The sequence below is a fragment of the Oncorhynchus mykiss genome, chromosome 3 (assembly GCF_013265735.2).
Source record: "Oncorhynchus mykiss isolate Arlee chromosome 3, USDA_OmykA_1.1, whole genome shotgun sequence".
NCBI classification, from domain to species: domain Eukaryota; kingdom Metazoa; phylum Chordata; class Actinopteri; order Salmoniformes; family Salmonidae; genus Oncorhynchus; species Oncorhynchus mykiss.
This window is the reverse complement of record NC_048567.1, coordinates 27,047,705-27,069,592: the sequence shown is the minus strand read 5'-3', so window position 1 is coordinate 27,069,592 and position 21,888 is coordinate 27,047,705. Positions and strand designations below refer to the sequence as shown.

General features: G+C 39.5%; 2 protein-coding genes across 6 annotated transcripts in view; one reads left to right on the top strand and one right to left on the bottom strand.

Moving 5' to 3' along the window:
- Positions 1-5,120: 5,120 nt before the first annotated feature.
- LOC110516606 (myelin-associated glycoprotein) lies at positions 5,121-19,601 on the top strand. Of its 5 annotated transcripts, XM_021595000.2 has the most exons (12): positions 5,139-5,783; positions 6,162-6,206; positions 6,542-6,640; positions 7,774-8,133; positions 8,268-8,573; positions 8,666-8,929; positions 9,040-9,306; positions 14,686-14,955; positions 15,061-15,360; positions 15,776-15,863; positions 15,935-16,004; positions 16,467-19,600. In XM_021595000.2, exons 3-12 carry the CDS (start codon positions 6,589-6,591, stop codon positions 17,100-17,102), a joined length of 2,613 nt encoding a protein of 870 aa, XP_021450675.1. In that variant the 5' UTR covers positions 5,139-5,783; positions 6,162-6,206; positions 6,542-6,588; the 3' UTR covers positions 17,103-19,600. The 5 variants fall into 5 exon arrangements, with proteins under 5 accessions (XP_036829593.1, XP_036829592.1, XP_036829591.1 ...); XM_036973696.1 differs by lacking the exon at positions 7,774-8,133 and having other exon boundaries at positions 5,138-5,783; positions 16,467-19,601; XM_021595003.2 differs by lacking the exon at positions 6,162-6,206 and having other exon boundaries at positions 5,138-5,783.
- Positions 19,602-20,916: 1,315 nt separating this feature from the next.
- The window catches only part of si:dkey-24p1.1 (uncharacterized protein LOC556718 homolog), a 32,219-nt gene continuing 31,247 nt past the window's right edge, over positions 20,917-21,888 (bottom strand). The window contains exon 17 of the mRNA XM_036973692.1: positions 20,917-21,324. Within this exon, the coding sequence (XP_036829587.1) occupies positions 21,091-21,324 (234 nt within the window). The 3' untranslated portion in view covers positions 20,917-21,090. The remainder of the gene's footprint in view (positions 21,325-21,888) is intronic.

The following is a 21,888-nucleotide window of genomic DNA, read 5'->3' as shown; positions in this document are numbered from 1 at the left end:
TCTTCAAACCAAGCTGCTTACCTATTGCAGATTCAGTCTTCCCAGCCTGGTTTCCTTTGACAGCTCTTTGGTCTTGGCCATAGTGGAGTTTGGAGTGTGACTGTTTGAGGTTGTGGACAGGTGTCTTTGCTACTGATAACAAGTTCAAACAGGTGTCATCAATACAGGTAACGAGTGGAGGACAGAGGAGCCTCTTAAAGAAGAAGTTACAGGTCTGTGAGAGCCAGAAATCTTGCTTGTTTGTAGGTGACCAAATACTTATTTTCCACCATAATTTGCAAATAAATTCATTAAAAATCCTACAATGTGATTTTCTGGATTTTTTTTTCTCATTTTGTCTGTCATAGTTGAAGTGTACATATGATGAAAATTACAGGCCTCATCTTTTTAAGTGGGAGAACTTGCACAATTGGTGGCTGACTAAATACTTTTTTGCCCCACTGTAATATTTAAATCTGATCTATTAACCATGGTATTGCCCCCAGCTGTTGTATGATGAAGAGGGTGACATATTTATATTAAAAACATTATTTTGATGATTTTATTCATACTATTTCAAGATATAGTCCCGACACAAATCTAGGGTTGCTACCCGAGCCGGCTGGTCGTTCATTCTATCGGTCCGGGTCCTAGAGACGCGACCCAGTCGTTCAGTCTTTTTGTTCTGTATCTATGGATTCGATCCAGTCATTTGTTCTAAATGTTCCATTGCCATACTACCTGGCAAAATTCTTGCTTGCTAGCCAACTATGGCTATCTGACAGTCACGACAAACAGTGCAGACAGAAGCTGTATTTTCATTTGTTTAAGCTGTGTTCTAGTGACATTTTATTTGGATACGTCGATAACAATGAGCTAAAGAGGAGCGATTTTGCCTGACATACAGTAGAAAATGTGTTCTGTTGTTAGGACACTGTTGATCAGAGGAGCTAGCCAAGAACACAGCTAACACAATCACTTCGAACTGAAGCTGTAAATACGGGAAACTAGCTGCACTTCGTTTCGTTCGACCTTTTTTCAATTTAAATTTCTTTGTATACATCTATAGAAATTATGCCAGCTGAGTTAATGATTTCAAATGGCTGAGAAACGCTGCCTGCACTATCTGTCTCGTCCTGACCCTTACACTTTCATTACTATGGGACAGCTGGATATCGAATTTGAATATTGAAACACTGTTGCAAATGTCGGAGAGACATAAAGCAAGGTTTATACAAATCTCTGCTGTTGAAAACTTAAACGTTAGTCTCAAGAAAAATGTTAGACCATTTCTAGATGCTTTTTATAGTGGAGATCAAGTGTATAACTTGCCTGGCTGAGCTGATGAGACAGTGGATTACGCAGTCAAATGGAACAGAGTAAATAGGCATTTTAACATCATAGATTTATCTAGTGGGAATTTGTGGAACCTGGCTGGAATGCGTTTTTAATCAATCAACATTCAGGATTAAACCCACCAGTTGTATAAACGTTATTATACTGTACACTGATTGTACAAAACATTTTATACAACGGGTGGGTCTAATCCTGAATGCTGATTGGTTAAAACCACATTCTAGCCGGTGTCTATTGTACAAATTACTACCGGCTAAATCTATGACGTTAAATGGCCTATTATCTCTGTTCCGTCTGACTGCATAATCCACTGCCTCGTAGTTTGTGGTAACTAAATATCTAGTTTTTCTTTTCTACTTGGTTTACTGTTTTCCTGAGTTCTAGACACAAACCATAATCATTCCTTCTTATGATTTCACTTTAGCTCTTTTAAATCATTCATGTAAAAAAATAAAAAATAACAGAGCATTGAATTTCGAAAGATAATATGTCTGTGTTTTTTGCTGTCCATTCTTCGGTCTAAACTGTTTATTTCAGATGCTCTGTGCCAAAACCAAAAGGTGGCAGTGTTGATGCCTCCAATTATAGAGGCTCTGAGTGGGTCTTGTGTGCTCATTCCATGCAGATTTACACTGGAGTCTACATGTTAGTCATTCCTAACTCGTCCATGTAAAGGAACATGGACTAGAGGTTTCGGGAATACAGTGTTAGAGACAGTGTTAAAGATTGTGCTGGGGACTTGCTTGAGAAGGACTGCACCACTATCCTGAACTTCCCTTATCCCCGTTCCTACCTATCCCAGTATTACCTCAACCTTGAATAAGACAGCAGTCTTCCGCCTGTATTTTCTGAAAGCATCAATATTGGTGTTAAAGGTACATGATTACTATTTTCAACAGTTCTGTGTTTTTATTTCTGGTGGTTGAGCCTCGTTACGGTGTTCACATTTTGATGCAGCTGGTTTATTAATAAGTTGGAGAAATTATCAATAAGGTGGAGAAAAGAGTGCTTCATTTCGTGTCACTAAATTTAGGAATACTAAAGCAACCCATTTGGATTCGACAACACTTCCGGTAGCTACTCACCACAATGCAAAAGGTCGCTTTTTCATGGAATCCAATGGGCTGCTATAGCATTAGCTAGCCTAGCATGTGGTGTGATATGAATGGCATATTACGCCCCATCACCATTTAACGATTATGCTATTCTCTGTATAAATCAGTTACAGTGTCTGTGGATTTGGTAGCTAACAAAGTAACTTAAACATCTCCCTGTCATATTCATCAGTTCCATCCACAATATGTGGAGTGGTCACTGTCCTGTGGATTCTAAGTGTAGTCTTCAGAGTCTACAAACATACCAAGTCAAATTAAATTACGTACTTACCTAAGACCTTGTATTTCATGGAAATCTTTTTAAATGTGTATATAAATATATATATATATATATATATATATATATATATATATATGTGTGTGTTTCATATACTAGCAGATTATCCAGAAGACTGAAGGTATGTCGGTAGCACTGTAGTTTACAGTACAGAAATACTTTGGAATTACCTAGAAATGACATGGTAATAATTGTTTGTTTCTGGTAATTGTTTGTCCATGTTTTAATGACAGTAATAGGTAATTGATTGTAATTACCTAGAAATAACCATTTTAATATTGTTAAACAATCTTTATGTTCTTGATTTCATTGTGCTCTAAATATTGTATTATGTGACGCTCTTATTGCAACAAAGGGCCAGGTCAGCAGATTATACATACGCCATCTCCAAAGTGACCTCTAGTTATGAGGTCATACAGGTGAGAGCACTCTTTAGGCTAGTATTTGTGATCATTGGCATACATAAAATCACTATAGTTTTCACACTTTTGGAAATGTGTATACAATGTGTATACAAGGAATATTTATTTGACCATATAACGTGTGTGTGTGTGTGTGTGTGTGTGTCAGAGGAAAATGTGGCAGCAGAGAAGCACACAGAGAGACCAGTGGTAGTGATATGTGAACGCTGCAGAGGGGACAGAGGCAGTAACACCATGAGCGTAACTCTGGATTCACGGTTTCGGCTCTACCTGAGAGACGTGAATACAGGGAACGTGGTAGTCGACCTCATCAGAATTGTTTTAATCTATCAGATACATGTAAATAACAAGCTTAAATCAAGCTTTTCACTTTGTCATCTCCAAAAATGTTGGTTTTACCATCCATTTCCACCCTTTCTGTCTCTTTCAGTTCATCTATATTTGATTTTATTGCACATTTCTATATTCATTTTGTAATCATATCACATATTCATTTCTTGATGATGATTAGGATGATGATGGTTAATTGTACTAGATAGTTCTTCACTTGTGGTCCTATGCAGCTCAGTTGGTACAGCATGGCACCAGGATAGTGGGTTTGGTTCCCGGGACAAACCGTATGTAAAATGTATGCACACGTGACAGTAAGGGACCGTAAAAAAATTATTGGGGGAGACGGGATGTCATTAAGAACCTAAAAAATATTTTCACATGACCCTCCCCTTTGCTTTACCCTCCCCGCGTGAATTCTGTTCTAACTCGCCTTGGTCAACTGTAAGTGCTGTTATTTTGTGAAGTGGAAACATCTAGGAGCAACAACGGCTCAGCCACAAGGTGGTAGGCCACACAAGCTCACAGAACGAGACCGCAGAGTGCTGAAGCACGTAGCGTGTAAAAAACGTTTGTCCTTGGTTGCAACACTCACTACCAAGTTCCAAACTACCTCTGGAAGCAACGTGAGCACAATAACTGTTTGTCGGGTTTCCATGGCTGAGCAGCAGCACACAAGTCTAATATCACCATGCGCAATGCCAAGTGTTGGCTGAAGTGGTGTAAAGCTCGGCGTGGAAACGCATTCTCTGGAGTGATGAATCAAGCTTCATCATCTGGCAGTCCGACGGACGAATCTGGGTTTAGCATAAGCCAGGAGAATGCTACATGACCCATTGCATAGTGCCACATGTAAAGTTTGGTGGAGGAATAATGGTCTGGGGCTGTTTTTCATGGTTCGGGCTAGGCCCCTTAGTTGCATTGAAGGGAAATCGTAAAGCTACAGCATACAATGCCAATCTAGACGATTCTGTTCAACTTTGTGGCAACAGTTTGGGGAAGGCCCTTTCCTGCTTCAGTATGACAATGCCCCCGTGCACAAATCTGTTAATGCAGTATGCGAATTGGAGTGTGTCCATGGTTCTGGGATAATGGTGTTGATGTGAGCCATGACAAGCCTTTGAAAGCATTTCATGACTACAAATGTGAGCGCTATAGGGCGATAATCATTTAGACAGGTTACCTTGGCGTTCTTGTAGGTATTACAGACTGGTCAGGGAGAGATTGATAATGTCAGTGAAGATACCTGCCAGCTAAATGGCTCTTATTCAACGATAATCATGTTCGTGGAAATTGCATTTCCATGTATTTTAATTTGTTTAACACTTTGTTTGGTTACTATATGATTCCATGTGTTATTTCATAGTTTTGATGTCTTCACTATTATTCTACATTGTAGAAAATAGTAAAAAATAAAGAAAAACTCTTGAATGAGTAGGTGTGTCCAAACCTTTGATAGGTACTATATATATATATATATATGTATGTATATGTATATGTATATTATGTATATTATATATTATATATATTATATATATATATATATGTATGTATATTATCTCCTCAACACCGAAGGGTTAATATAGTGTGTAGAGCAACATTAATATAAATTCATCATCAAAGAGACTTTTATTAATTTCTTCATGTAATTTCTCTCTTTCTAAGCCCTTTGAATTGTACGTTTAGGATATCCACATTACAGTTTGCTTTTACTTCTTCTTTGAATGGTGGCCCATTGAGTAGTAACTATGGAAAGTAACAAGTTAAGCAACATATCAAACGTGTCATTTCCTTCAGCCACAAATGTCTTGAGCAGTTATTGCCCCATTCAACTGGAACTCGCTGTAAAAATAGACATGAAACTACATGATTACATTTGTGGATTTAAATCTCTGGATGAATTACTGTTGGCTGTATTCCTTTAAAATAAAAATATGTTTAAAAAAGAGAAATAAAGAGAAATATTGCAAGGGGCTGTAGCTTTCTGTGTAATTTACAGGTCACTGGATTATATGTCTGCTTGTATTTAATCTGGAATCAGAAGATGTTGCCTTCCTTGTGAAGCTTGATATATTTCACTAGTAACTGTCATTGAAAAGAAAATCTGATGATCATTTGATACTACAGATGGAGGCTATCACTTGTGGGTTGACGCTTATTCAACGAAGGAAAATTCTGTGTCTTGCAAACAGCAGTGCCACTTCTTCTGAATGTCTGCAGTGACAGGCAGCTAGACAACAGACAGCGTTTATATAGCCTGAATTGTGCATTGGATTTGAAATGATGACCATCGCGTGAATACTGGTAAGAGGTCGAAGACACTATTTCTGTTTGTACTATTTCTGTTATGGTAATTCATGTGACTGTCCCAATTTTGTAATGTGGAGAAGCATTTGAAAGTGTATGTACATGTGTCCCTATTTTCGGAGGAGTTGGATTTGGGAACACATTTCAGATATTGATAGCATCTAATTAAAATCGAATTGTAGATATTGTCAAGTTCAACAATACTACATTTTCTTTAGTGGGTCAGGTGTAGGCTACATCTAGATTAACACAAATATCAACCGTTTCAGCTCACAGCTCTGTACGCTTCATTCATTTGTATTGGTCAGTGTTTTCAATGGAAATGAATCTACAACCAAAATATGAACCTGTTTGACTTCATTATGCTTCATTTAGGTATTTATACTTACTCAGAATCAACACAGCTTCATTGGCTTCAAGGTATAATGAAATAACGTATTTTTTAATTCTATATTTATGTGAGGAATATGTTCATATTACTATGATTCAAATCTCATCATGATACAAATGTTTGTAGTGTAGCCAACATGTCCAATTAAAAAGCAGGGTCAATGTTGTTTCAGTTCCCTACAATCAGAATCTGTTTGGAATCATTCTGTTAATGACAAATCAAAACAAAAATGTCAACATTTTGATGTGTTTGACTTTAGTTCAAAGTTATTTTCACTGTTGGTTTCATGTTTAAAAAAAATTAAGACAATGTAATGAAGTGTGTCTGCTGCCTCTGTACTGAACTTGTATGTCTGTCTGTCCAGACAGTGTTAAAAAGCAGGTCATCTGGCCCTTTCTGATACAGAGAATCATGCACATCACAGGAGTTGAAAGACTGATCCTCATTGGTGGTCTGCTGCAAGGTGGGTTGCTGTGGGAAAGGCTGGGTCTGATACACTGCTTTCTAGCATCTCCCATTGCACTTTACCATTTACATTTGATAGGTTATCTGTAGCTAGGTTCCCATCCAATTGGTGACAGATTTTCATGTGAATATTTAAAAGTCTGCATGAAGAAAATATGAGCTGAAATGCGATGGAAACACTATGAACTTTAGATTTAGATTTGGTACATGGAAATGTAAGCGAAAATGTACATTTTGTGTGCACTATGTCATCATGCACTAATTTTTATGCCCAACTACTCCGTTTGGTGGAAACACCAATGGTGGGAAAATGCATATAATGTCTTTATCGGATTTGATAATATTCTAATGAAAATCTTTCGTCAATTGGATGTAAACCTAGCTACTGCCATCATGATTCTTTGTTGTTATACGGTATGACTTTCCTCGCATAAAAACTGGATGGAAACATGATTAGTGTTCTGATCCTTATTAAAAGCCCAGCGCAGTCAACATTCAGTTTTTCCTGTGTTTAGTATCATATTTATACAACAGCTGATGAAACTAACACTGTAATAATGTGATCGGTGTTATTTCCCGATAGTGGCTGGTTGAAATACAGGACCTTCTAATCAGCAGGTTGTTTATGGGTGGAGTTGTGTCTTGCCTAGTGACATCACCAGGGGGGTAAAGTTAATAGACAAATACAAAGAGCGTTTCAAACCTCTCTGCCAATAACTTAGTTTTAAGGTTACATATCCCTTCTCTGCTCAGGTGGATTGAGCCACACTGTGGTTAATGCACCATTATGCGCCCTTCCCCACTCCCAGACAGTCCTAACACAATTCTTGCTTGAGAAATAAATAAATAAAAAACACTTTTTTTAAACTATTACAGGAAGTTGCTTTATTGTTACCCAGATTTTTTTAAATATTGAGATAAAACGTTTGCACGGGGCCTTTAAAAGGATAGTTCATACAATCCATGTCTACTAGTATTGCTACATCCCCCCCAAAATGCTAGCCAGATTATTCTGCACATCGCTAAATAACTAGCCAGCATATTTTTGGCGGTTTGTAGGAAAAAACAACACCCTAGTGAAGTTGAAAATAACCTAACACCCAGTCTAATATTTTGCTGTGTGTATTTCAGGTGTTCTGTGCCTCGACTTTGCAGCTCTGATGCCTCAGAATATAAAGGCTCTGAGTGGATCTTGTGTGAACATTCCCTGCTCATTTACACTGCAATTAGGATTTGAGTCGTTCCTCACAACTTCATGTAAAGGAATATGGAGGAAAGGGTGGCCAGAAGTACAGGTGTTTGATTCTAGTCTCACAGGAACAGGCAGAAACATCATTCAAGGGAATCTAACTGGGAACTTGCAGCAGAAGGAATGCACCACAATCCTGAATGACCTCACATCTTATCTCAATGACTACTTTTCATTCAGAATTGAATGTGACAATTATCTGAAATATAATTTTCCAGAACTTGTCACAATTTATGTAGAAGGTAGAGTATCATTAGAATATGCTCGTTTTGTGTTGTGTGTGTTCTGTTGTGTTCATTTTAAGTTGCAGGTTTGAACCCTGCTGTATTTAATGCACTGCTCATGTAATATAAGTTGGATTTTTTTACTCCCTCAGAAAATCCTTCCAAACCCACTCTAAGTCCAGCAACAGTAAATGTGATGGAGGGGACCTCAGTGAGTCTGATCTGCTCTGCTGCAGCCCCCTGTCCCTCACTCCCTCCAACTCTGACATGGACCCCCACACTGAGTAACAGTGTGGAGGATTTGCAGGTGACTCCGAATCGAGTCATAACTTCTATCCTGAACTTTACCGCTTCACATGTCCACCATGGGGAGAAGATCTCCTGCACTGCGCTGTACAAACGACAAGCTGGCAAGAGTGATAAATCATCCAAAACTGATCTGACAGTCGCTGTTCTTTGTAAGTTGATTCATGCATGATAAGTTTGATTCATGTATGGTAAGTTAATAATTTCTAGAGAATTTGACAACTTTCTGTGCACTCTCCCTCAGACTCTCCCAAGAACACCTCAGTGTCAGTCAGTCCCTCTGGTTCAGTGGTAGAGGGCAGCTGTGTGACTCTGACTTGCAGCAGCAATGCTAACCCAGCAGTGGGGCGCTACAACTGGTACAGAGTTATTGGAGAGCAGGTTTCAACAGTGGGGGCTAGCATAATGCTAACTGTCCAGGTACCAGCAGATGACAGTTATTTCTACTGTGAAGCCATCAATGACCATGGAACCAAGAACTCATCTGTCATTCAACTAAATGGAATGTGTATGTACACAATGAAACCAAATATGAACAATAGTTTCAACTATAGACAGTATCATAACACACACTAAATTGACTCTTGACATACAATATCTATTGTTTCTTTCCCCCAGACCCTCCCAGGAACACCTCACTGTCAGTCAGTCCCTCTGGTTCAGTGGTAGAGGGCAGCTCTGTGACCCTGACCTGCAACAGCAATGCCAACCCTGCAGTGAAGAACTACACCTGGTACAAAATCAATGGGACTGATGCTGTCCTTTTAGGATCTGGAGAGAGCTTCACCTTAGACAGTAAAGCAAGTGATAGCGGGGAGTACTGCTGTGAAGCACTGCATGCACTCGGTACAGAAAAAGCCACAGTTGTTCAGCTGGATATTCAATGTAAGTTACATACATTATACTTTTGCAGTGGTATGGTCAGGGATGGAACTTAAAGATATTGGGCACTAGCCAGCCAGGATAGCAGACTGCAATTTTTACTGGCCTGGGTCCAAAATAAATACGCAATATTTGAAAAGACAAAATGTCACTAGCTGCTGGGCTAGTCGGGCACATTTTCTACTAGCCCAGTCTGAAAAGTACTAGCCACGGGTTAGCGGGCTAGCTTAATTTCTATCCCTGGGTATAATACAGTATATCGCCTAGTGTAGGAACAGAAACATGGAAACATCAAGATGCTGCTAACACTTTACCATATGGCTACATTAATTGGCATCAACTAATGTATCATTTAATGGTGTCAATGCATTTGTTAATCATTTACTAATGGTAAAGAAACACAACATATTTTAGCCATAATTTTGAAATGGTACATGTACAGTGCCTTGCGAAAGTATTCGGCCCCCTTGAACTTTGCGACCTTTTGCCACATTTCAGGCTTCAAACATAAAGATATAAAACTGTATTTTTTTGTGAAGAATCAACAACAAGTGGGACACAATCATGAAGTGGAACGACATTTATTGTATATTTCAAACTTTTTTAACAAATCAAAAACTGAAAAATTGGGGCGTGCAAAATTATTCAGCCCCCTTAAGTTAATACTTTGTAGCGCCACCTTTTGCTGCGATTACAGCTGTAAGTCGCTTGGGGTATGTCTCTATCAGTTTTGCACATCGAGAGACTGAAATATTTTCCCATTCCTCCTTGCAAAACAGCTCAAGCTCAGTGAGGTTGGATGGAGAGCATTTGTGAACAGCAGTTTTCAGTTCTTTCCACAGATTCTCGATTGGATTCAGGTTTGGACTTTGACTTGGCCATTCTAACACCTGGATATGTTTATTTTTGAACCATTCCATTGTAGATTTTGCTTTATGTTTTGGATCATTGTCTTGTTGGAAGACAAATCTCCGTCCCAGTCTCAGGTCTTTTGCAGACTCCATCAGGTTTTCTTCCAGAATGGTCCTGTATTTGGCTCCATCCATCTTCCCATCAATTTTAACCATCTTCCCTGTCCCTGCTGAAGAAAAGCAGGCCCAAACCATGATGCTGCCACCACCATGCTTGACAGTGGGGATGGTGTGTTCAGCTGTGTTGCTTTTACGCCAAACATAACGTTTTGCATTGTTGCCAAAAAGTTCAATTTTGGTTTCATCTGACCAGAGCACCTTCTTCCACATGTTTGGTGTGTCTCCCAGATGGCTTGTGGCAAACTTTAAACGACACTTTTTATGGATATCTTTAAGAAATGGCTTTCTTCTTGCCACTCTTCCATAAAGGCCAGATTTGTGCAATATACGACTGATTGTTGTCCTATGGACAGAGTCTCCCACCTCAGCTGTAGATCTCTGCAGTTCATCCAGAGTGATCATGGGCCTCTTGGCTGCATCTCTGATCAGTCTTCTCCTTGTATGAGCTGAAAGGTTAGAGGGACGGCCAGATCTTGGTAGATTTGCAGTGGTCTGATACTCCTTCCATTTCAATATTATCGCTTGCACAGTCCTCCTTGGGATGTTTAAAGCTTGGGAAATCTTTTTGTATCCAAATCCGGCTTTAAACTTCTTCACAACAGTATCTCGGACCTGCCTGGTGTGTTCCTTGTTCTTCATGATGCTCTCTGCGCTTTTAACGGACCTCTGAGACTATCACAGTGCAGGTGCATTTATACGGAGACTTGATTACACACAGGTGGATTGTATTTATCATCATTAGTCATTTAGGTCAACATTGGATCATTCAGAGATCCTCACTGAACTTCTGGAGAGAGTTTGCTGCACTGAAAGTAAAGGGGCTGAATAATTTTGCACGCCCAATTTTTCAGTTTTTGATTTGTTAAAAAGGTTTGAAATATCCAATAAATGTCGTTCCACTTCATGATTGTGTCCCACTTGTTGTTGATTCTTCACAAAAAAATACAGTTTTATATCTTTATGTTTGAAGCCTGAAATGTGGCAAAAGGTCGCAAAGTTCAAGGGGGCCGAATACTTTCGCAAGGCACTGTAGAGCCTTTCAGTTAATATACAGTTGAAGTCGGAAGTTTACATACACCTTAGCCAAATACATTTAAACTCAGTTTTTCACAATTCCTGACATTTGATCCTAGTAAAATGCCCTGTCTTAGGTCAGTTAGGATCACCACTTTATTTTAAGAATGTGAAATGTCAGAATAATAGAGTAGAGAGAATAATTTTTTTAAGCTTTTCTTTCTTTCTTCACATTACCAGTGGGTCAGAAGTTTTCACACACTCAATTAGTATTTTGTAGCATTGCCTTTAAATGGTTTAACTTGGGTAGCCTTCCACAAGCTTCCCACAATAAGTTGGGTGAATTTTGGCCCATTCCTCCTGACAGAGCTGGTGTAACTGAGTCAGGTTTGTAGGCCTCCTTGCTCACATACGCTTTTTCAGTTCTGAGGTCAGGGCTATTGGGACACCTATTGACAACTTCCGGTGAAATTGGAGGGCGCGCAATTCAAATAAATAATCATAAAAGTTATGGATATAAAACATTTAGGTACATAGAAGTGTCTTATATCGGTTAAAAGCTTAAATTCTTGTTAATCTAACTGCACTGTCCGATTTACAATTGGCTTTACAGCGAAAGCATGCCCTGTCATAAATTCAGAAATAGCGATTAAATATTCACTTACTTTTTCAAAATCTTCCTCTGATTTGGGTCCAAGCTACAACATGTAGTGTCATTATATCCCAAAAATTAAATTTAGTTGGCGCCATCGATTGAGTAATCCACTTGTTCAACATGCAGAGAAAGGAATCCAAAAACCTACAGCTAAACTTTGTTAAAACAAGTCAAAATATGTTTCTATGTAATCCTCAGCTACCCTAAAATGTAAGTAAACTATAATATTTCATACGGAAAGAAGTATGTTCAATAGGAAATTGATATTAGCAGGTCCACATCCTCTTCATCGCAAGCTCACAGACTGATTTCCAACTCTGAGTCCCAGTACTAAAACTCATAATTCTCCCTCGTTTTGGAAGAAACAAGCCTGAAACCTTGAACAAAGACTGTTGACATCTAGTGGAAGCCATAGAAATTGCAATCTGGGAGCTGGATTTGGATTTGCCCTTTTTCCTTCCATTGTAAGAGCATGGGCTCTCAAAAAAGAAAGACATTCCAGTTGGTTTTTCTTTGGATTTTGTCGTGGAAATTTCCTCTATTTACCAAATCATGGGAGCAAACCACACACACAAGTCAGAGTTAGTTATAAAAGTCCATCTTTAATTATATGAGCTCTATCACAACTCTGTGACTCTCAGATAAATTCAGTGTCTCCCAGTGAATTCTCTGAGAGCCCCTTCCACATTGTAAATGAGGTCCTTTATAGTAAAGACACACACACAGGATAAGACAGCATAGACATAATTCATCGTTCAGCTTTGTCTCCTTTCCCAAACCCCAGAACCATGAACCAATCCTCCAAATCAACAGGCATATATCAAATTGTCATTTAGATACAACCCACTCAAAATACAACCTCCTGGACAAACTCACGGAGAGGAGGGTGAGGCTATAGGTTAAGATAGAAACAACATAAGAGGGAGCATAGAATGATTCCAGACACTGAAACCTTCCTTTCCCCACTATGGGAAAGGTAGAGAGTGAAAGATATGTTTACACATGATGACACTTTGACCTCTCCCCTCTCAGCGGCCCAGGCAACTTAGTTTTGACATAGAACAGATAACTGCAACCTCACCACAGAATTACACAAAAATACCATTCTGATGAGAATTAACTTACACATATTTGATGAATATAAAACATCTTACATATGTTACCAACAAATTCTGAATCTTCCCTAACAATTTCCCTCCTACCATATCTATTGTGTTATAGTTTCATATTTTTTTTAAACTTTTCTACAAACCTCAAAGTGCCCAAAGTAAACTGCCTGTTACTCAGGCCCAGAAGCTAGGATATGCATATAATTGGTAGTATTGGAAAGAAAACACTCTGAAGTTTCTAAAACTGTTAAAATAATGTCTGTAGCTCCCAGATTGCAGTTCCTATGGCATCCACTAGATGTCAACAGTCTTTAGACAGGGTTTCAGGCTTGTTTCTTGAAAAACGAACAAGTAGTTGTAGTTTATCAAAGGTGTTTTCATCAGGAAAGGGAGGCTTTTGGTGCACGTGAACGAGGGCGCGCTCTTCATTATTTTCCTTTTCTATTGAACACCGTTCTTTCCGTCTGAAATATTATTGTTTATTTACATATTAGGGTACCTGAGGATTAATTAGAAACATTGCTTGACTTATTTGGACTAAGTCAAAGGAGTGGATTACTGAAATCAATGGCACCAACTAAACATACTTTAAAATATAAATATTTTAGGTAATATTATTTGACTGTGGCGCTATGCTATTCAGCGGTCGCTGATGACAATTATCCTGTGCTTAATAAGGGATGGGTAGCGTCAAGAAGTTAATGACTCCAACCTAAGTGTATGTAAACTTCCGCCTTCAACTGTAGTTGATGCTAATCCATAACCTTATTGTAAAGTGTTACCAAGATGCTTTAAAACACTCTATTTATGACTGGTTGAATATCACTCTGTTGAGGCACACATCCAGCTGCTGTGACTGGCCAATGTCTGGGTCATGGTCAGTGCCCAGACTGTCTGGTCCAATGACAGTGAGCCATTGTCCTGTTGCGTGACGACCATGAAAAATCTTTACTGTGTGTGTGTCAATGCGCTCCATCACTGAAGCCTGTTGTCGAGTTTGTATGGCAGTGTGAATATGTTTATGCATGGCTGTTTTCTATGTATTGCCATTGGCCATTCCTAGTCAAGATTTCTACATATCAACCCCCCGCCCCCCGCTCCAGGTGCAGATTGTGTTTTATCTCAACTGAAGGGTTTCCAAAGACAAACCTAGAAAGAAAAATCATTATGGCCCAAATCCAGCCCCCATTTGTAAACCGCTGACATGTTTATGTGGCCTAGTAAACACTTGGAATTACGGTCCAGAAGTGTACCAGGTTTAATTGGCGTAACTAAGCCAGATCATTACCATGGAAAAGCTAAACCTAGCTTATCAAGGTGGATGCGGCCCGCTTATGGTGTAATTCAAAGTGGTAACTGGGCCAAATCTACATGCCGGCCCAGGTTTGGCCCTTATTGTGGAAAGGATCTGGCTTAGGTATGGCAACTGAATCTGGCTCACAGCTGGCTTATTTGTATAGAGTTATAGATATGTAGCATGGTAAGTATGGATAGGCAGACTTCTTAACAGTGGTGCTAGTGCATAATGCTCAATATTTTTTTTTTATGATAACACAGCACTGTTTTCTTCCAGATCCCCCCAAGAACACCTCATTGTCAGTCAGTCCCTCTAGCTCAGTAGCAGAGGGCAGCTCTGTGACTCTGACTTGCAGCAGCAATGCCAACCCAGCAGTGAAGAACTACACCTGGTACAGAGTTGAGGGAAGGGAGAAGGACATTGTCGGGTCTGAAGAGGACCTCAACATCTCCAGTGTGACCAGGCTTTCAAATGAAAAGTACTACTGTGAGGCTCAGAATGTCCATGGACTGCAGACCTCTGAAGCCATCAGTATCGATGTAACGTGTATGTACTGTATAGTATTTATTCTACTGATTTTGAATCACAATCACTCATTCATCTGAATGAACTATTAAGAATAATCGCGTCCTTCCTTTCTGTTCGCTGTAGTTGCTTCAGAGATCCTGAACACCTCTCACTGCATCAGGATTTCAGCTACATCTCAGATCAGATGTTTCTGTGATAGCTATGGGAACCCTGCTCCCACACTGGTGTGGCAACTGGCTGGAGAGTCTGTCAATCACTCCACTAACACCATCATCAGTGAGGAGCCAATGGGCCGAGCAGGCCTGAGCAGCTCCCTCACCATCCACCAATCACAGAAAATACAGAGTCTGGTCTGCCTCAGCTCCAACTTTATTGCTTTTGACAGCTTCTCATTTGACTTAACATCAATGAAAACATTGGAAGGTAGATTTAGGAGACATTTGTCCTGCTCTACACCAGAATTAGTTCCTAACAGTCCCCCGGTCCCACTAACCATTCAAGAGCTTGGAACTATAAGGTTCTATCTGTATTTTTGTCAAAATGTCATTATTGACATAGCCTTGCTCTGTTCAATGTTCTCTACGTATGTAGTTTAAAAAATATATATATATTCATGTTGTTAAGTTCAAAAGAATACAAGATAAAAATGGCTGACACAATTCAAACCAATGACAGTTCGGAACTTTAAAGCCAATTGTCTCAGAATCATCTTTTTGAAACAAGAACCTTGTAGTCCCAAGCTCTCACATTGCCAAATAAGAAGGATTTTTAGTACAAAGAAGGAATTGTGGCGCTTGTTTTACAACTCATTTGTTTGCTCTACGTTGTGATTGCACAGGTTTCCATCTTCCCTCTCTGTTGATCGGGGCTGGTGTGGGGGCAGGAGTGATGATGCTCCTATGTATCCCACTGCTTCACTTCTGCAAGTAAGTGACTGACACAGGGTCTGGACTGGTATTTGACGCCATTATCTAAACCTCTGTTGTTTTGCTCTCAGGCATAGGAGACCCAGGCAGTCACCAAACAAAAGACAGAAGGACACAGCAGAGTTCATAGTGACGGATGAGGTAAGTAACTACACTGACATTCCGACATTGTATGTGCTTACAGTCTAACAATGTGGAAAGGTGTTGATACATATCTCACAGAAGAGGGTGCATGAACAGCCTATCACATATCCTAGATGGCGCACACATTTCAGCACTGGTATTTTTGTTGCAGTGAAAGATTAGAGGTAGCTTGGCTGTGAAAATGCAAAAATCATCAGTGTGCATGAAGAGGAACTCAAGTCAGTTTAGGCTGCGGTGGCACATTACTGTAATCAAGTCTTTTGCAACCATATTGTCTGGATCTCATGTTAAACAACTAGCTAACAACTAGCCCTTTCCTATCCAGTGGTTGACTTGCTCATATGATTGTTTTGCATTGTTTTTGTGTGGACACCAGGAAGTTACAGCTAATAGGAGTCCACATAAAAAAACGTGGCCAATAAACATATAAACCCCTCTAATGTGATGCTTACCCCTCAGACCCTCTTTCAGGAGGAGGACAATGTCTATGCAAATAAAGCCATGCTGGATGAGGCCCTTGGGCCCAACAGGACAGTGGACAGGGAAATCGACGACACAGACCTCCTCCACTACGCCAACTTGAACTTCTCCAAACTCCAGGCCAAGGTGGCCGAGCGGGGGGTGGGGGAGGGAGAGATCAGGGGAGTCGCCTCCAAAACGACAGAGTACGCAGTGATCCGCCTGCACTCCACAGGCAGTATCGAGGGAGGGGCTGAGAAGAAGGAGGCCATTCCTGCTCTGGAGCAGGGGGAGCACGCTGAGGACCATGGAGCTAAAGTCTTGGAAGAATCCCAGGCAGGGCACGAGAGTGACGAGGAAGAAGAAGTTGCAAAGGATTCTGCGCTGCCAGAGCTACAGGGTGTGACTAATTATGCCCTCAGTGTCCAGGAGTATACAGAGGCCCCACTGGGACAGTCTGAGCAGCACAACACAGCAGAAACTGCAGTGGACGAGGTGACACTGCTTTCTGAGCCGAAAGATTCCTCTAATGGTGAAGAGGAGGAAACATATGGGAACATATGTCGTGGTCAGGTCATATCTGAAGCAAATTGTGGACAACCTGAGTTAGATAGGAGGAAGAGTAGGAGAGTGTAAAGGCATAGTAAGCTGATGTATAGAGGGAGTAAAGCTTAAATGCAGATAAGGTTGAGAAAAATCACCCATAATGCACTGCAGAGAAATCCTCGTCACCTTCCAAACTAGAACCACTATGTCCACCTTTTTTTTAACACCAGTTATTCTACAGTGTCTGTTCATCAGTTGGATTTTCATCTCTATATATACAATATATACAAAAGTCTGTGGACACCCCTTCAAATGAGTGGATTCGGCTATTTCGGCTTAAAATGAAATCCAATAAGGAAATACATTAGATTTTGTCCTGCTGATCTACACAACCAACACATTTTCAAAGTGAAAGAACAATTCTATATATATTTTTCCAATTGAATAAAACAAAAAAACAAAGATGTCTTGATTGCGTATGTTTTCACACCCCAGAGGTAATACTTGGTGGAAGCACCTTGGGCCGCCATTATAGCTGTGAATCATTTTGAATAAGGTTCTACTAACTTTGCACAACTCTTAGGCTAACACATACCCATTGTTTTTTGTCCAAATAGCTCAAGCTCAGTAAATTTGGTTTGGGAGTCATTGATGGACAGCAATATTCAAACATTGTCTCTAATTGTCAAGCAGATTTAAGTCAGCACAAGCCACAGTACTTGAAAATACAGAGGGTTTCACTCTGTGTTGTATAGTTCTGGATTTGGCCCGTGGTTTTTAATTTAGGCCAGAAAAATGCATTTCCCGTGTTGTCTTGCAGTATTACTTAACAGCCTTGTTGCCAACAGAATGTTTGATTTGAAGTGGATTTTTTTTAACACAGGCTTCCTCCTTTTCACTTTTCTATAGAGGCTAATAATGTGGAGTGAATGCAATGTTGTTGATCCTCCTGTTTGTGGTGGAAACAATGTGTTATTGGTGTGCTTGACCTCAGCAGGGATTGGAGAGTTTGTCAGGATCATAATAAATATGAAAGGAGTAAAGCCCAGATTAACAAAACCCAGATTAACAAAACCCAGATTAACAAAGCCCAGATTAACAAAGCCCAGATTCAGTCTTCTGAATACCAAACACTGGGATGGAGTTGTATTTTTCAGCGAGTCAATTGTACACATTTGAATCTCAAAGACACACCAGAATGGCTTTCCAATAGCTGTTGACTGCTTCTGAATGGTCCAGTGTGGTTCAGTCCTGACTTAAATCTGCATGAAAATTTGAGACAAGGGGCTGGACTCAATCCGTATCGCTGTAGTCAAATCCAATGAAAATCAAATCAAGAAGCTGATTTTCAAGGTTTGAATTTTGCTGTCCATCAATGACTCCCAAACAAATTTACTGGGCTTGAGCAATTTTGACAAAAACAAGGTGTATATGTTGCCCTATGAGGTGTTCAAAGTTGGTAGAATCTAATTCAAAATGATTGACAGCTCTAATGACTGCCAAAGGTGCTTCCACCAAGTATTTACTCTGGGGTGTGAAGACATAATTAAGACAGCTCCGTTATTTTTTTATTTATTTATTAATTTGGAAAACGTTCTGTATTTTTTTTCTTTCACTTTTAAAAAGTAGAGTAAGTTATGTACATCAGTAGGAAAACAATCAAATGTCATACATTTTTTATTTACTTTTAAGGCAGCAACATTTTAAGACTGTGCGGGGGGGGGGGGGGGGGGGTGTACACTTTCACTAGGCACTGTGTATGTTTTTTTATTCTGACTTTTTAACTGTGTTTTTATAGATTAGTGTCGCTCCTTACATACATTTTCAATGAATTAAATGTTCATCTTGCAACAGTTAAGAGTGTAATATTTGTTTGTTTTTCTAAGTTTTGTTCCTCTTCTATGAATTTGTAACTTATTGTTGCACAGAAAATGTGTATTTATGAACTTACAAAATGTGTGTGATGGTTATGAATCACTTCAACATGTTGTATTATTGTTTTTATTGTCTTTTTTTATTGAAAATGTATTTACAATGTTTAAAGCTGAATACAGGTGAATACAGGTTACAAGCAGTCAGTAATTTCAGCATGATTCAGTAACTATGTAAAGTCAGAAGTCAGTAATAATGCACGTTGCAATGTTAAACAAATATGAAGACATGGTGTCAGTTGCATAGCATATACACAATAGCACATCCTGTAATATGGGAAATTTCTAAACAGTGAAGCATTTTTGGTTTGACAGCCTAGTAAGCACACATTGCATTGATGTACCACACGATGTTCAAACCCACTTTGAATGACGTCAATAAACTCTGTTTTCTGCCATTGTGGTCTTGACTGACTTGTAATTTCAAAGTACAGTTAAGGCAACTACCGGTTCTTGAATGTGTTTTTATTGCTAACTATCCAGATATAAAGCACTAGTCAAAAGTTTGGACACACTCATTCAAGGTTTTTCTATATTTTTACTATTTTCTAAATTGTTGAACAATAGTGAAGACAACAAAGCGATGAAATAACACATATGGAATCATGTAGTAACCAAAAAAGTGTTGAACAAATGAAAATATTATATTCTTCAAAGTATCCATCCTTTGCCTTGATGACAACGTTGTACACTCTTGGAATTCTCTCAACCAGCTTCATGAGGAATGCTTTTCCAACAGTCTTGAAGGAGTTCCCACATATGCTGAGCACTTGTTGGCTGCTTTTTCTTCACTCTGCGGTCCAACTCATCCCAAACCATCTCAATTGGGTTGAGGTCAGGTAATTGTGGAGGCCAGGTCATCTGATGCAGCACTCTATCACTTTCCTTCTTGGTCAAATAGTTCTTACACAGCCTGGAGGTGTGTTTCGGGTCATTGTCATGTTGAAAAACAAATGATAGTCTCACTAAGCGTAAACCAGATGGGATGGTGTATCGCTGCAGAATGCTGTGGTAGCCATGCTGGTTAAGCGTGCCTTGAATTCTAAATAAATCAGGGACAGTGTCACCAGCAAAGCACCCCTACACCATAACACCTCCTCCCCCATGCTTCACGGATTGGAACCACACATACGGAGATAATCGGTTCACCTACTCTGCGTCTCACAAAGACAGCAGTTGGAACCAAAAATCACAAATTTGGACTCATCAGACCAAAGGATAGATTTCCACCGGTCTAATGTGCATTGCTTATGTTTCTTGCCCAAGCAAGTCTCTTCTTCTTATTGGTGTCCTTTAGTAGTGGTTTCTTTGCAGCAATTCGACCATGAAGGCCTGATTCATGCAGTCTCCTATGAACAGTTGATGATGAGATGTGTCTGTTACTTGAACTCTGTGAAGCATTTATTTGGGCTGTGAGGTGCAGTTAACTCTAATGAACGTATCCTCTGCAGCAGAGGTAACTCTGGGTCTTCCTTTCCTGTAGCGTGTCCTCATGAGAGCCAGTTTCATCATAGCGCATGATGGTTTTTGCGACTGCACTTGAGGAAACTTTCAAAGTTCTTGAAATGTTCCAGATTAAATTACCTTCATGTCTTAAATTAATGATGGACTGCCATTTCTTTTTGCTTATTTGAGCTGTTCTTGCCATAATATGGACTTGGTATTTTATCAAATAGGGCTATCTTCTGTATACCACCCCTACCTTGTCACAACACAACTGATTGGCTCAAACGCATTAAAAAGGAAAGAAATTCCACAAATTAACTTTTAACAAGGCACACCTGTTAATTTAAATGCATTCCAGGTGACTATCTCATGAAACTGGTTGAGAGAATGCCAAGAGTGTGCAAAGCTGTCATCAAGGCAAAGTGTGGCTACTTTGAATAATCTGAAATATAACATACATTTTTATTTGTTTAACACTTTTTTGGTTACTACATGATTCCATGTGTGTTATTTCATAATTTTGATGTTTTCACTATTATTCTACAATGTAGAAAATAGTAAAAATAATGAAAAACCCTTAAATGAGTAGGTGTGTCCAAACTTTTGACTGGTACTGTAGGTGTGATACAACTATTTACAAACAAACCTTAATACTTTTTTTGGACTATGAATGAAACTTCCTCTTATATTTTAACATCAGACTACTGGGTTATGTAGTCTTCTTCATCTGAGCTGCTGCTGTGGCCTGCCCTATGGTGGCGAGGGTCAGAACTACAGACTGTCTGGTGTCCTGGCTTTGCTCTGAACATGACCTCAGAGTAGCTGATCTCCACGTCATCCTCACTGCTCCCCGTCTCCGTGTCCATGTTTGGCTCGATGGTGGGCTTCGAAGCACACACTTCCTTAATGTTCTCGTAGTCATTGCACTTATTAGTCTGAATATAGAAAGAGATTCATACAAATGAAGCAGCTCGAATGTTGCTATTTTGTAAATCTGGAGAATATTTATTGTCTTGGGCAGTCATATTTTTTTTCAAAATTATTCTTATCAAATATCTTAACGCTGTATGAGTTCATTTGCCTTTTCCAAACTATCAAGTGCTAACATCAAGGTCCAGTAAAACACATTTGTCACGTTCTGACATTTATTTCCTTTGTTTTGTCATTATTTAGGATGGTCAGGGCGTGAGTTGGGGTGGACAGTCTATGTTTGTTTTTCTATGTTTTGGGTATTTCGATGTTTCGGCCTAGTATGGTTCTCAATCAGAGGCAGGTGTCATTAGTTGTCTCTGATTGAGAATCATACTTGGGTAGCCTGGGTTTCACTGTGTTTTGGTGGGTGATTGTTCCTGTCTCTGTGTTTGCACCAGATAGGACTGTTTAGGTCCTGTTTAGGTTCGCACATTTATTGTTTTGTTAGTTATTCCATGTATAGTTCCTTTATTAAAGAACATGAATAACCACCACGCTGCATTTTGGTCCGCCTCTCCTTCACCACA

What these genes read in the sequence shown, in the direction of transcription:
- LOC110516606 (XM_021595003.2), top strand. Translation starts at nt 6,589, where the DNA reads ATGCACATCACAGGAGTTGAAAGACTGATCCTCATTGGTGGTCTGCTG. An exon ending in ATCAATGAAAACATTGGAAG is followed by an intron (nt 15,361 to 15,775) that starts GTAGATTTAGGA and finishes GTGATTGCACAG; the next exon opens with GTTTCCATCTTCCCTCTCTG. An exon ending in AGTTCATAGTGACGGATGAG is followed by an intron (nt 16,005 to 16,466) that starts GTAAGTAACTAC and finishes CTTACCCCTCAG; the next exon opens with ACCCTCTTTCAGGAGGAGGA.